The sequence below is a fragment of the Salmo salar genome, chromosome 09 (genome assembly GCF_965601325.2).
Source record: "Salmo salar chromosome 09, fSalSal1, whole genome shotgun sequence".
Classification (NCBI taxonomy): domain Eukaryota; kingdom Metazoa; phylum Chordata; class Actinopteri; order Salmoniformes; family Salmonidae; genus Salmo; species Salmo salar.
In genome coordinates this window covers 92,381,900-92,397,989 of record NC_138299.1, presented here as the reverse complement: position 1 = coordinate 92,397,989, position 16,090 = coordinate 92,381,900, and the positions used below count along the sequence as shown (strand labels likewise).

Here is a 16,090-nt window from a genome sequence, read left to right as displayed (position 1 = left end):
AAACCAGCACCCACTTAGAAACTGTAACGGTCATGCTTGAACAGGTGTCTGTGTGTGTGTGTGTGTGTGTGTGTGTGTGTGTGCGTGTGTGTGTGTGTGTGTCGTGTGTGTGTGCGTGTGTGTGTGTGTGTGTGTGTGTGTGTGTGTGTGTGTGTGTGTGTGTGTGTGTGTGTGTGTGTGTGTGTGTGTGTGTGTGTTCTGTTAGTTAAACAGGTGCTATGTGATGTGTGGGGGTGAAAGTCACAAGCAAGGCAGCAGGTTTATCTGAGAATGTATAGATTTTAATCCTACTGCAGTGTTGATCAGTACCATCCTGGGACAGCTGACATATACCTCCTACTGCAGTGTTGATCAGTAACATCCGGGGACAGATGACATATACCTCCTACTGCAGTGTTGATCAGTACCATCCTGGGACAGATGACATATCCCTCCTACTGCAGTGTTGATCAGTACCATCCTGGGACAGATGACATATACCTCCTACTGCAGTGTTGATCAGTACCATCCTGGGACAGATGACATATACCTCCTACTGCAGTGTTGATCAGTACCATCCTGGGACAGATGACATATACCTCCTACTGCAGTGTTGATCAGTACCATCCTGGGACATATGACATATACCTCCTACTGCAGTGTTGATCAGTACCATCCTGGGACAGATGACATATACCTCCTACTGCAGTGTTGATCAGTAACATCCGGGGACAGATGACATATACCTCCTACTGCAGTGTTGATCAGTACCATCCTGGGACATATGACATATACCTCCTACTGCAGTGTTGATCAGTAACATCCGGGGACAGATGACATATCCCTCCTACTGCAGTGTTGATCAGTACCATCCTGGGACAGATGACATATCCCTCCTACTGCAGTGTTGATCAGTACCATCCTGGGACATATGACATATACCTCCTACTGCAGTGTTGATCAGTACCATCCTGGGACATATGACATATACCTCCTACTGCAGTGTTGATCAGTACCATCCTGGGACATATGACATATACCTCCTACTGCAGTGTTGATCAGTACCATCCTGGGACAGATGACATATACCTCCTACTGCAGTGTTGATCAGTACCATCCTGGGACAGATGACATATACCTCCTACTGCAGTGTTGATCAGTACCATCCTGGGACAGATGACATATACCTCCTACTGCAGTGTTGATCAGTACCATCCTGGGACATATGACATATACCTCCTACTGCAGTGTTGATCAGTACCATCCTGGGACAGATGACATATACCTCCTACTGCAGTGTTGATCAGTACCATCCTGGGACATATGACATATACCTCCTACTGCAGTGTTGATCAGTACCATCCTGGGACAGATGACATATACCTCCTACTGCAGTGTTGATCAGTACCATCCTGGGACAGCTGACATAGACCTCCTACTGCAGTGTTGATCAGTACCATCCTGGGACATATGACATATACCTCCTACTGCAGTGTTGATCAGTACCATCCTGGGACATATGACATATACCTCCTACTGCAGTGTTGATCAGTACCATCCTGGGACATATGACATATACCTCCTACTGCAGTGTTGATCAGTACCATCCTGGGACATATGACATATACCTCCTACTGCAGTGTTGATCAGTACCATCCTGGGACATATGACATATACCTCCTACTGCAGTGTTGATCAGTACCATCCTGCAGTGATTATTGGGTGCGTGAGCATACTCTCCTAAAATACAGATTATGTAGCCTAGTCCTCAATGTCACTCTTTGCAATATATAGTGCACTATTTTTGAGCAGGTCCCACATTTCCTTTAGAAAAACACTGCTTCATCCCTGACCCCTGTTGCCCATGTCAGATTAACGGTCTAAATGTATTTGTATTTTTTTCGTAACTGTGTCAATTTGACAACGGCTAAAAGATTACACTCCAGAACCCCAGATTTGGTTTCTGTTCTGTTTCAGTTGGTTGGCAGATGTACACAGACAGACAGGCAGGCAGGCAGGCAGGCAGGCAGGCAGACAGAGAGTTAAACGGATCAACCACCATATTTTAGGCGACACACTGACTGAGTGACACCCTATTCCCCTATATAGTGCACTACTTTTGACCAGGACACATAGGGCTCTGGTCAAAAGTAGTGTACTTTGCATAGTGTAGGGTACCATTTGGGATAAAGCCACAATCATCCTCACATCGTAAAACTGGGTTTGAAAAAGACACCGAAAACCTGTATTGGCAGGATAAATAAGTTATTTAGCCAAGAAGTAAATTTCGGATGGAAATGTGCATGTTGAAACATGAGATATTTGAATAGTGTTACAATATAACTTTCATTCTTTCACTGATCTAGTGGGTAGGCAGGTAGCCTAGAAGTTAGAGAGGTGGGCCTGGTGTGTGTGTGTGTGTGTGTGTGTGTGTGTGTGTGTGTGTGTGTGTGTGTGTGTGTGTGTGTGTGTGTGTGTGTGTGTGTGTGTGTGTGTGTGTGTGTGTGTGTGTGTGTGTGTGTGTGTGTGTGTGTGTGTGTGTGTGTGTGTGGGTTGCTATAGGTATCTTCTTTGCATAAAAGCTTGGCAAGGCAGTGATTCTCAAAACGAATCCTCTGGTTTTAGACTAATTTCTTCCGCCAAGAGATTTCATGCTTCTCAATTAAATGTATTTAGATTAGATATGCATATGAGAACAATACAATCAATAAAATCAACACAGGAACCATCAAGACCGACCTAACAGCAGCATTAAGGTGGGGATAAGGCTGGGGATAGGGGGCGCAGTCATAAGCTCTTTCCTGGTTTCTGTTCCTTTCTGTGTACACACTACAATACAGTGATGCTGCCGGTCTTTCTGTTCCTTTCTGTGTACACACTACAATACAGTGATGCTGCCGGTCTTTCTGTTCCTTTCTGTGTGTACACACTAAAATACAGTGATGCTGCCGGTCTTTCTGTTCCTTTCTGTGTGTACACACTACAATACAGTGATGCTGCCGGTCTTTCTGTTCCTTTCTGTGCGTACACACTAAAATACAGTGATGCTGCCGGTCTTTCTGTTCCTTTCTGTGTACACACTACAATACAGTGATGCTGCCGGTCTTTCTGTTCCTTTCTGTGTGTACACACTAAAATACAGTGATGCTGCCGGTCTTTCTGTTCCTTTCTGTGTGTACACACTACAATACAGTGATGCTGCCGGTCTTTCTGTTCCTTTCTGTGCGTACACACTACAATACAGTGATGCTGCCGGTCTTTCTGTTCCTTTCTGTGCGTACACACTACAATACAGTGATGCTGCCGGTCTTTCTGTTCCTTTCTGTGCGTACACACTACAATACAGTGATGCTGCCGGTCTTTCTGTTCCTTTCTGTGCGTACACACTACAATACAGTGATGCTGCCGGTCTTTCTGTTCCTTTCTGTGCGTACACACTACAATACAGTGATGCTGCCGGTCTTTCTGTTCCTTTCTGTGCGTACACACTACAATACAGTGATGCTGCCGGTCTTTCTGTTCCTTTCTGTGTGTACACTGTACATTACAGTCATGCTGCCGGTGTTTTATTGGCAAATAAAGGTCTAGGAGTGCCAGAGATGGAAATGTATCAAAAGTTTTTATTTGGATACAAACTGCTCTACAAATACTTTGAACAGACTATATATACTTAATACTAACCAACAACTAGAATTACAATTTATCCTGAATGTACAACAGTCTCTAACTATTTACTTTGTATAATTTGTGTTAGGTTTAGTAGAAGTAATAAAATATCTACTCCAATATTTTCAGACATAGACTTCCTCAGGTACAACTGTCTTGTCCTTTTATCATTGAAAACAGGCCCACAGTGGCTCGAACCTGCTCATACCAGGGAACTTGTCCTTTTTGTCATTGAAAACAGGCCCAAGGTGGCTCGAACCTGCTCATACCAGGGAGCTTGTCCTTTTATCATTGAAAACAGGCCCACAGTGGCTCGAACCTGCTCATACCAGGGAGCTTGTCCTTTTATCATTGAAAACAGGCCCACAGTGGCTCGAACCTGCTCATACCAGGGAGCTTGTCCTTTTATCATTGAAAACAGGCCCACAGTGGCTCGAACCTGCTCATACCAGGGAGATGGTTATGTTCAAAATATGTGCCAATGTAGTACAATGTTTTAGTGTGTAAGACATATTATCTTGCTGCAATAAAGGACTATCTTTTCATCTACCAGTCCTTGCTCATTTTAACTTTCAGTCAGCACTATGGAGGTAGGGAGGGGAGTGGTGGGGACAATAGGTGATGTTTCACAGTTGTCTCTTATCTGACTAACAGGCTATATATCTTACATTATTCTACAACTTGCACATGAGAATAGTCCCTCAACCCTCTCTCACCTCAATAGTCAACCCCTATGAAGTTACAATAGTGACTTCATTAAACAAGCATGTAAAGTATCATTTGCACATGTAAAATATGAGTTTCACTGTATACTGACTTTTGTGGTTGCAAAAATATTTGCAAACATGTAACTTTTGTTGAGAATAAATGTGTAACAGTGTAGGTTCCGTCCCTCTCTTCGCCCCAACCCGGGACCCTTGCACACATCAACAACTGACAGCCCACGAAGTATCGTTACCCATCGCGCCACAAAAGCCGCGGGCCTTGCAACGCAAGGGGAACAACTACTTCAAGTCTCAGAGCGAGTGACGTCACTGATTGAAATGCTATTAGCGCGCACCACCGCTAACTAACTAGCCATTTCACATCGGTTACAAATGCAACAACAGTTGCAAGCGCATAACGTGAATAAATATGACAACACGTACAAACATGTAAAGTGATATGTGAATACATTCAGGAAGATTTGCAGGCATGCAACTACATTTCAGAATGAATGCTACACATTTACTAATCTTTCTTCTGTGAAACAAAACAATATTTTCCAATGTCGAATCTGTGCGCTGAGAGTTTTTGGCACTAATTTTGTGACTAACCTGTGCCAAAAGTTTTGCAGCTGTAAAATAGAAAAATATGCAAGCAAGCAGCACACAAAAACACGAGTTCTGGTGGACAGGGCTTTTTCTTTTTTCAGGTGAAGTGTTGTCATTCTTGAACGTGCTTTCACGATTTATATCCGGTCGGGAAGCTCGCTATCCACTGTGATAAATATGGATCACATTTGTTCAAATGACTAGCTAGCTAGCTAAATGATATTCACAGAATTTGAAAGCTACAACAAGGCATTGGTTAGGAAGATGAAGGGAAGATTTAAAATGAGTCTTTCCATATAGCATGTTGGCCAATGGTAGAAAAAGTACCCAATTGTCGTACCTGAGTAAAAGTAAAGATACCTTCATAGAAAATGACTCAGGTAAAAGTGAAAGTCCCCCAGTCAAATATACTTGAGGATCAAAAGTAAATGCAATTGCTAAAGTATCAAATGTAAAAGTATAAATCCTTTCAAATATTCAGCAAACCAGAGGATTTTTTATTTTATTTACTGATAGCCAGGGGCATGCTCCAACACTCAGATATCATTTACAAATGAAGCATTCGTGTTTCATGAGTCCGCCAGATAAGAGGCAGTAGGGATGACCAGGGATGTTCTCTTGATTAGTGCGTGAATTGGACCGTTTTCCTGTCCTGCTAAGCATAAAAAATGTAAGGAGTACTTTTGGGTGTCAGGGAAAATGTATGCAGTAAAAAGTACATTATTTTCTTTAAGAATGTAGTGAAGTAAAAGTAAAAGTTGTCAAAAATATAAATAGTAAAGTACAGATACCCCAAAAAACTACTTAAGTGGTACTTTAAAGTATTTTTACTTAAGTGCTTTACACCACTGCTATTGACATTACATGACTGGTTAGCTAGCTAGCTACTGTAGCTAGCTAGCATCAAAGCCTTCTGGCTAGCCTGCATCTACTGGTTCTTACATTGTGTCAGAGCAATAGGTCTAGCTATGTACTTGTCATTTGGTTGAGACTAACATTAGTTTAGAAAATAATTGTTTGCTCTGTGTATATTTGGTGTGTAGTTGGATGGCTTTGCTAGTTAGCCAACTGAGATCTCTGCTCAAGTTGGCTAATGTTAGCTAGCTTGCTGATAATGTTCTGAGGAGAACAGGCTAGCTCCCTGTAGAATCAAGACAAGAGGGGATGGGAAGAAGATTAGATGTGCATTTGTTTCATCTAGCTGATGCAGTACCTAGGTGAGTTTAGAGCTAACTGCTACGAGATAGAATATGAGAGATCTCACCTTTTTATTTTGATTAGCTAGCTAGATGTCAATGTCGAATTTGATCCAAATTTATCACAGTGGAAAGCTTGCTTCCAGACCGGAACCATGTAAAATGCGAAAGCACGTTCAAGAATGACAACACCTGACCTGATTGGTCGGAAGAAACAGCCCTGTCCACCAGAGCTCATGTTTTTTACAACTGCAAAACTTTAGACACAGGTTAGTCGCAAAATTAGTGCCAAAACTCTGAGTGCACAGATTCAACATTGGCAAATGTAATTTTGATTCATACAAAAAGATTCACTAGTCGCAAGCATGCAACTATTCTCAAATGTAGTTGCATGCTTGCAAATCTTATTGAATTTATTCACATATCAATGTACATGTTTGAAAGTGTTGTATTTATTCACCCATCACATTACCTGCATGCAACTGTTGTTGCATTTATGTTTGTAAATATTGTTTTCAACTACAAAACTCCGTATACAGGTGCAATTCATATTTTAAATGTGCAAATCATACTTTACATGCTTGTTTAATGAAGTCACTATTTTACCTGCATAAACCCCCTCCTTATCGCCTTCCCTAAATCCCAGTCTTGTCCAGTCAACAAGACTTGGAGAAAGGGGGTGAGTTATTGTGTGAGAGTAGAGAGAAGGGTGAGGTATGAGGATTCTCACCGTTTTACAACAGTCAGTTAGCCCTCCAGGCGTCATCTATCCATGCACCCATCAGTATATCCTTATCACAGTGTAGGATCGAGTTACCCTGACAAGCAGGTTTCCCTGGTTTGCTGGTCATCGTTTCTCTGACAGGACTGTTTCTGTCCTACCTGTGTGTTTTAGGAGGGTCATTTTTCACTGAAGGCTTGAGACCGTTAACCATCTTTCACAAAGATTTGTTGAGACAGATAACTCCCTTACAACACTAGGCAAGCAGGCTGATTTTTATTTCTGAGTTAACAAGAGTAAGACGATGACACTTCAGAGAACGTTTTCCTGTATTTTATTATTCTTATCAAAAACAACCATCAGACCAATGTTGGTATAAGCCATACCAGTCCTGGGTTCAAATACTATTTCAGGTATTTCAAATACTTTTCAAAGTAATTTCAAAACAATTATTCAGATCACATTTATTAGAAAAAACAAGTTGTTGAATATTGGAATTTATTTGGGAATATTCATATACACTGACTCATTACACTCCCATGCATTTAACCCAGATATTTAAAAAATAGTATTTGAAATAAATATTAGAAAAGATTTTCAAATTAAATGTGGTCAACTATTTGGTTTTTACAAATAACCATTAAAATACTCAAATAAAAATACTTGCTTTGAGCTGTGTATTTGAAAATAATTAAATACACAGCAAAATGTATTCAAATAACAAAACACATGTATTTGAACCCAGGTCTGAGCCATCCATAGCAAAACAATATTCTACAATGTTGAACAAATATGTTGGACCCAAGCACTCAGAGATAAAAACACATACATAAACTATAAAATAACATATATAAACAATAAAATAAACAGATTCAATACAAATATATACAAATTAAAACGGTCAGTCATGACAGTCAGCAATTATAGATGGTTAAACAGGTGTGTGTGCGCGCATTTGTGTGCATGTGTGTGTGTGTGTGTGTGTGTGCATGCGTGTGTGGGTGGGTGAAGCATCATCGATGCTGACTTGGCTGTTTCCGTGGGAACCAGGCCCTGCTCATCCTGCTGTCACACGCCCTGTCAGCTTTAACTGATTACTGTGTGTGTGTATGTGTGTGTCAGCAGATGGTTCAGTTCAGTCTCCGGTAGAATCATGTCTCTCTTTCTCACTCTCCTTTTTTAATGTCTTTAGACCTCTAGCTAACTTCTGCCCATCCCTGTCTCCCCCTCTATCAGTCTGTTCAGACCTCCGTGCCTTCCCGTGGGTATAGGATGCTTGCTGTGCCCAAGCCAGGGTAGAAATGCCCATTGAACTGGCTGAGGATGGGGCTGCTGTAACCCAGGGAAGAGTGGGTAGGCGAGGAGGAGAGGCCAGGGGGAGGCGGCAGCTGGGAGGCCCACTCTGAAGCACCCGAGCTGGGGGAGTAACTACCAAAACCCCCAGGCTGTGTAGGCCTCTGGGTCCCATCCAGGGTAAGGGTTATGGGGAGGGCCCGGTTCAGCGAATCTCCTACGATCTCATTGGCTCCCCCTGACACCACTCCAGACATCTCAGACAGGAAGCTGCTCAAGCAAGGGGCGGGACCTGTGGTTGAAGGGGTGGGGATTCTCTCTGGCGTGGGAGACATGTCGATCCCATGGTTGCTGGGGGGTTCGGGGCTCCCCCGGTTGTTGGGGTCACCTGGCTCCGACCCCCCTGACCCCCCCTCTCCTCCAGACAGCGAATCAGACTTCCTCTTCCTTTTACGACGGAAGTTTCCGTTGTCAAACATCTTCTCACAGTTTGGGTCTAGTGTCCAGTAGTTACCCTTACCTGGAAGAAAGAGAGGGAGGGAGGGAGGGAGGGAGGGAGGGAGGGAGGGGAGGGAGGGAGGGAGGGAGGGAGGGAGGGGTAGATTAGAATGTGTTTGCAGTTAACACATGGATTATTGACTGCATCATCTACTATCATTACTAAACACAGTTCATCTACCGTTCCATCACAAGACTATTACACACGCTAAAGGCAAGCCTCAGTGGCTACCTAAAGTAAAGACACATGACAACAAAAGTAGACTTTTGACTTGACTAAAGATACACAGCAGATTGACAGTAGTCTGTCATGACAGATTTGGTTCTGTGTGCCAAGGTTAGATTCAAAATGAATTATTCAACCATCAAATACTGTCATATCTTAGATTGATTGGTTATTTTGTGGGCTTAGAACTAAAATAAAACAAAAACATAATGACGTCAGACTCTTACCAGGGTCGTCCTCGTCTCTGGGGACCTTCTTAAAGCAGTCGTTGAGTGACAGGTTGTGCCTGATGGAGTTCTGCCAGCCAGCCTTGCTCTTGTTGTAGAAGGGGAAGTTATCGGCCACGTACTGGTAGATCTGACTCAGTGTCAGCCGCCGCTCCGGGGCGCCGTGGATCGCCATGGCGATGAGGGCGGAGTAGGAGTAGGGCGGGCGGACCAGCTTCATCAGGTCTTCCTGTGAGGGCAGAGAGAACCAGCCCAGCTCCCCCCCAGGGACCCCTGCCCCGCCGGGCCCCAGGTAAGGCCTTTGCATCCCATAGTGCTGGGGAACGAAGGGGGGCCCGGGATTACCTGGGGGCCCGGTGGTGGCCAGGTATGGGGGAGCGTTGATGCCGGATCCGTTGAACCACAGGTAAGGATTGGGGGAGGAGGTGCTGTAGTCATAGGAGGTGGGGGTGGTGCGCTGGGGGCTGGGGAGCGATGGAGGAGGGTAGTAGCAGTCACTGTACATGCTGAGTTCTGGAGGTTCCTGGCCCAGGCTGGGGAACTGGGGGCCACAGCAAGGAGGAGACTGGCCCTGAGGTTCGAACGACGCCATGGTCAGTTAGTCTGTAGTCTCTCTCACCTCCTCCTGATTCTGCTGTGCGTCTGTCCTTGGGCTGTCCTTGTCGTCTCCTTGGGGACAGGTATGAATAGAGTCCTCAGTCTTTTCCTGGTGTCGGGATAACCTGAAAGTTTATATTTTCACGTTTGAATTAGCCTATCTTTCAACTGGCGCTGTTCTGGTCCTTGGAAGGTGATGACTGTTTCAGTGTCTGAGTTATGCCCCTGGGGTATCTCTCTCTCTCTTTGTCTGTCTGTCTCAATCTCTCTCTCTCTCGCTCTCTCTCTCTCTCTCTCTACTTGTTACCTGTTGACTATTTGCCCTTGCTCAATGTCAGCACTGTCACCTGTCCCACTCTTTTATCTGTGTCCCTGACAACACCCATTTCTCCTGATTGGTTGTTTAGCCAAGTGAGGATTTTGACAGGAGTGTCATTTTTTTCAATCTGTCAGTCAGTTCCTTAAGGCTCTCTCCCACCACAGGAATTCCCACTCTTTATTTATTTTTTATATATTTTTTAGAGGGTAGATCAGCTTTAATACTGCAGATAGATTGTAGCTTCCATCAACATAATTGTCTGCATCATTTCCAATCCCCAACATATTTTTTAGCAAATATATACAGTACCAGTCAAAAGTTTGGATACACTCATTCCAGTGTTTTTCTTTATTTGTACTATTTTCTACATTGTATAATAAAAGTGAAGACATCAAAACTATGAAATAACACATATGTAATCATGTAGTAACCAAAGAAGTGTTATTATTTTTTATTTGAGATTCTTCAAAGTAGTCACCCTTTGCCATGATGACAGCTTTGAACACTCTTGGCATCATCTCAACCGGCTTCATGAGGTAGTCACCTGGAATGCATTTCAATTAACAGGTGTGCCTTGTTAAAAGTTAATTTGTGGAATGTATTTCCTTCTTAATGCGTTTGAACCAATCAGTTGTGTTGTGACAATGTAGGGGGGTATAAAGAAGATAGCCCTATTTGGTAAAAGACCAAGTCATTATTATGGCAAGAACAGCTCAAATAAGCAAAGAGAAATGACAATCCATCATTACTTTAAGACATGAAGGTCAGTCAATAGGGAAAATGTCAAGTTTTTTCAAGTGCAGTAGCAAAAACCATCAGGTTCTATGATGAAACTGTCTCTCATTGGTACCGCCACAGGAAAGGACGACCCAGAGTTACCTCTGCTGCAGAGGATAAGTTCATTTGAGTTACCAGCCTCAGAAATTGCAGCCCAAATAAATGCTTCACAGAGTTCAAGTAACAGACACATCTCAACATCAACTGTTCAGAAGTGACTGAGTGAATCAGGCCTTAATGGTTGAATTGCTGCAAAGAAACCACTACTTAAGGACACCAATAATAAGAAGAGACTTGCTTGGGCCAAGAAACACGAGCAATGTACATTAGATCGGAGGAAATCTGTCCTTTGGTCTGATGTGAGATTTTTGTTTCCAACCGCCGTGTCTTTGTGAGACGTGGTGTGGGTGAATGGATGATCTCTGCATGTGTATTTCCCACTGTAAAGCATGGAGGAGAAGGTGTTATGGTGTGCGGGTGCTTTGCTGGTGACACTGTCAGTGATTTATTTAGAATTTAAGGCACACTTAAGCAGCATGGCTACCACAGCATTCTGCAGCGATACGCCGTCCCATCTGGTTTGGGCTTAGTGGGACTGTCATTTGTTTTTCAACAGGACAATGACCCAACACACCTCCAGGCTGTGTAAGGGCTATTTTACCAAGAAGGAGAGTTATGGAATGCTGCATCAGATGACCTGGCCTCCAAAATCCCCCGACCTCAACCAAATTGAGATGGTTTGGGACAAGTCGGACCGCAGAGTGAAGGAAAAGGAAAGGAAAGGAAAGGAAAGAAAAGGGGTATTCCTAGTCAGTTGTCCAACTTAATGTATTCAACTGAAATGTGTCTTCCGCATTTAAGAAAATAAGCTTACAAGTGTTTAGCATATGTGGGAACTCTTTCAAGACTGTTGGAAAAGCATTCCAGGTGAAGCTGATTTAGAGAATGCCAAGAGTGTGCAAAGCTGTCATCAAGGCAAAGTGGGACTATTTGAAGAATCTCAAACATAAAAATATATTTTGATTTGTTTAACACTTTCTTGGTTACTACATGATTCCATATGTGTTATTTCATAGTTTTGATATTTTCACTACTATTCTACAATGTAGAAAATAGTAAAAAATAAAAAACTTAAATGAGTAGGTGTTCTTACATTTTTTACCTTTAGTGTACATTTTACGGACACAATGTATTTTTCAATAGTTACAGTGCCTTGCGAAAGTATTCGGCCCCCTTGAACTTTTCGACCTTTTGCCACATTTCAGGCTTCAAACATAAAGATATAAAACTGTAATTTTTTGTGAAGAATCAACAACAAGTGGGACACAATTGTGAAGTGGAACGAAATTTATTGGATATTTCAAACTTTTTTAACAAATAAAAAACTGAAAAATTGGCCGTGCAAAATTATTCAGCCCCCTTAAGTTAATACTTTGTAGCGCCACCTTTTGCTGCGATTACAGCTGTAAGTCGCTTGGGGTATGTCTCTATCAGTTTTGCACATCGAGAGACTGAAACTTTTGCCCATTCCTCCTTGCAAAACAGCTCGAGCTCAGTGAGGTTGGATGGAGAGCGTTTGTGAACAGAAGTTTTCAGTTCTTTCCACAGATTCTCGATTGGATTCAGGTCTGGACTTTGACTTGGCCAGTACAACACCTGGATATGTTTATTTGTGAACCATTCCATTGTAGATTTTGCTTTATGTTTTGGATCATTATCTTGTTGGAAAACAAATCTCCGTCCCAGTCTCAGGTCTTTTGCAGACTCCATCAGGTTTTCTTTCAGAATGGTCCTGTATTTGGCTCCATCCATCTTCCCATCAATTTTAACCATCTTCCCTGCCCCTGCTGAAGAAAATCAGGCCCAAACCATGATGCTGCCACCACCATGTTTGACAGTGGGGATGGTGTGTTCAGGGTGATGAGCTGTGTTGCTTTTACGCCAAACATAACATTTTGCATTGTTGCCAAAAAGTTTGATTTTGGTTTCATCTGACCAGAGCACCTTCTTCCACATGTTTGGTGTGTCTCCCAGGTGGCTAGTGGCAAACTTTAAACGACACTTTTTATGGATATCTTTAAGAAATGGCTTTCTTCTTGCCACTCTTCCATAAAGGCCAGATTTGTGCAGTATACATTTACATTTACATTTAAGTATACGACTGATTGTTGTCCTATGGACAGAGTCTCCCACCTCAGCTGTAGATCTCTGCAGTTCATCCAGAGTGATCATGGGCCTCTTGGCTGCATCTCTGATCAGTCTTCTCCTTGTATGAGCTGAAAGTTTAGAGGGACGGCCGGGTCTTCGTAGATTTGCAGTGGTCTGATACTCCTTCCATTTCAATATTATCGCTTGCACAGTGCTCCTTGGGATGTTTAAAGCTTGGGAAATCTTTTTGTATCCAAATCCAGCTTTAAACTTCTCCACAACAGTATCTCAGACCTGCCTGGTGTGTTCCTTGTTCTTCATGATGCTCTCTGCGCTTTAAACGGACCTCTGAGACTATCACAGAGCAGGTGCATTTATACGTAGACTTGATTACACACAGGTGGATTCTATTTATCATCATTAGTCATTTAGGTCAACATTGGATCATTCAGAGATCCTCACTGAACTTCTGGAGAGAGTTTGCTGCACTGAATGTAAAGGGGCTGAATAATTTTGCACGCCCAATTTTTCAGTTTTTTATTTGTTAAAAAAGTTTGAAATATCCAATAAATTTCGTTCCATTTCATGATTGTGTCCCACTTGTTGTTGATTCTTCACAAAAAATTACAGTTTTATATCTTTATGTTTGAAGCCTGAAATGTGGCAAAAGGTCGAAAAGTTCAAGGGGGCCGAATACTTTCGCAAGGCACTGTATCTTGTTGTTATTAGTCCCACCCTTCAGCTACCTTCAACCCTTCCCATCTATCTCTGAACACCATCCAGTTTGATTTTGATTTTGCCATATATTTTTAACTGTGCTGTTTCTCAAAAGTTCTGAACCTATATACATTTTACAGACACAGTATATTTTTTACATGAGTTATCGTTTTGTTGAATTCCCACTCTTACTCTTAGTATGAATTGAATTACATTTGAATAGATTGTAAAAATACATTTCATGAAACATTTATGATTGCTGATAATAGGCCTATACAATTTCCAAATGCCTGTTCTCTGAACCTAAACAGTAGGCTAGATTGCTATCGAGGCCGCCGTTGCTGAAAAAACATAATATATATGTCTTTCTTCCCTCCCTCAAATTCATCTGGTGTTGCCATTTGTAGAAGTGGTTAGGTAGCTGTTATTTTTGGCAGCTCAGTCACAGATGAAAGGCTAGTGATTCAGTGGTAACTGCTACTTAGTTACAACTTGGCACCTCCATCTAGAAAAATGTGATACACAGGTTTCTATACGTATCTAATCTGACACACGTGCCCCTCCTCCCATTCCTCACTTTACTTACGTCGAGTGGCGACCCGTCATTCTGTGCAGGTGGGTTTTGAGCCCCACATTTTTGGCTTTCCTGTTTTGCATGTTATTTTGGCATTAATACATATATGTAAAATATATATATATCATTGAGTTAATAAAGATGCATACAAACATGGTCTTTTTTTTCTTGAGTAAGGCAGCTCCAACATGCAGGTGTTTCAGCATAGCTCAGTGCTTTCAGTGGTGGTGGGGCAAGCCAGCTGAAAATACGGAGCATTGCGCGGTGATTGGCTCAGTGTTCTGTCACTCATGGGGACACGATGTCACTGCCAAGTCTAAGGGTAGAGCTAGAAAATTCAAGCCCCTTGGGTGCTGCCATAGAGTTACATTAGAAGTGCCCATCCAAGAAGAAGGTCATTGGCCACAGATAAAATGACCTCAAATCACATTTTATCTACAGTAGCGTTGAGTCATCATCATGAATCAAGTCAACAATCTACTGGCAAATCCTTTTTAATCCTTGTTAAATGAAGAGAAATAATGAAGACAAATTATAGCTAAAACGTATCGGTGGTCATCGGCCATTGGACATAAACATTACACAACAAGTTGGAAATCGCAAATTCAACAATGAGTGGTTTGGAAGGAATCAGTAGCTAACTGCAAGCATTGCAAAGCAATCATTAGCCTGCTATTCCGTGGAGTGGCTGTATGGTCCCAATTCTAAGATACGAGGGTCTCTTTTCTGAGTTTAAAATTATAAACATTCAACATTGGCCATGCTGTCAATGAGGCATGATTTGTGCTGTGCAAAAAACAACTGTTAACTTGGAACTGCAAAATTGGACTTTAGTGAGTTCAGGACAATTGGGAACTCTGGAAAAACAAGCTACGACTGGGAAAATACGTTTTGAACTTTCATCCCTCAGAATTGTAAATTCAGAACTCGGGCCTCTTTCTAGAGCTACGACCTGAAGTTCCCAGTTGTATTGAAAGCACCATAAATACAGAGAATGCCAGACTTTGATGACAAAGTTTGATGACAAAATTTTCCGATGAAGGACCACCGCGCCACCTTCCTGTTCAAGTGAGCACAGCACAAGGTGAGTCCAAAAAATGTATTGTATGCTGCTGCATAAATGATGTAATATGCCAAGGAGATATGTATACTGTAGCTAAGAAAGTAATACTAAGTGAATGTTGTGTAGTAAGCTGCTTGTAGCCCATGTGGCTCACCCTAATAATTGTTTCTATTTTCACATCTTAATTTCACCTAAAGTTCTCACATGTAGCCTATAACCTATTTTTGAGAAATGTAATCATCAAATATTGTAAGAGCTTTCATTGTCTGCTTATATTCCCCCTTTATTTATCCTACAGTTCTGACTTGGTGTACAAGGAGAACACTGTAAGAACGGCCCATGTTCTGAATTCAATTGCTGTACATTTCAAAAGTGCTGAACAAATAGTTATATTGACTACCTCCGTCCTAGCTTATTAATGACTTCATCGAAATTACGGATTGCTTCTTATCTGCTTGTCGTCCCCTTATGCCATAGTTTGTACATCTCAAATGTCAGTAGAAACTACATTTGTTTAAGCAAGTCAGCCATATCAGGTATGCTTTTTTTTAAGTGAGAAAATGAGGCTGAATGAACTGTTTCACTGCCAGACAAGGCTCCACTGATAGCCAGGTGTAGCAGTGGTAAGGTGTTGGGACTGCTGTTTGTACAGCTTTACGTAGGACCTAACAGTTTGTTGGCACCGTTTGTCACCGTTATAGTGCTATTAATGTATTGTTTAGTGTTGTGTTGTGTAGTGGCTTTGCTGGCATGCATCCCACTGTTATTTTATTTTT

The 16,090-nt window shown here is 42.2% G+C and overlaps 1 protein-coding gene across 1 annotated transcript; it reads right to left on the bottom strand.

Moving 5' to 3' along the window:
• Window positions 1-7,192: 7,192 nt before the first annotated feature.
• LOC106612139 (forkhead box protein I3-B-like) lies at window positions 7,193-10,038 on the bottom strand. Its single transcript, XM_014213046.2, has 2 exons — window positions 9,120-10,038; window positions 7,193-8,688 (listed from the first exon to the last, which is right to left on the bottom strand). Exons 1-2 carry the CDS (start codon window positions 9,709-9,711, stop codon window positions 8,117-8,119), a joined length of 1,164 nt encoding a protein of 387 aa, XP_014068521.1. The 5' UTR covers window positions 9,712-10,038; the 3' UTR covers window positions 7,193-8,116.
• Window positions 10,039-16,090: the final 6,052 nt, after the last annotated feature.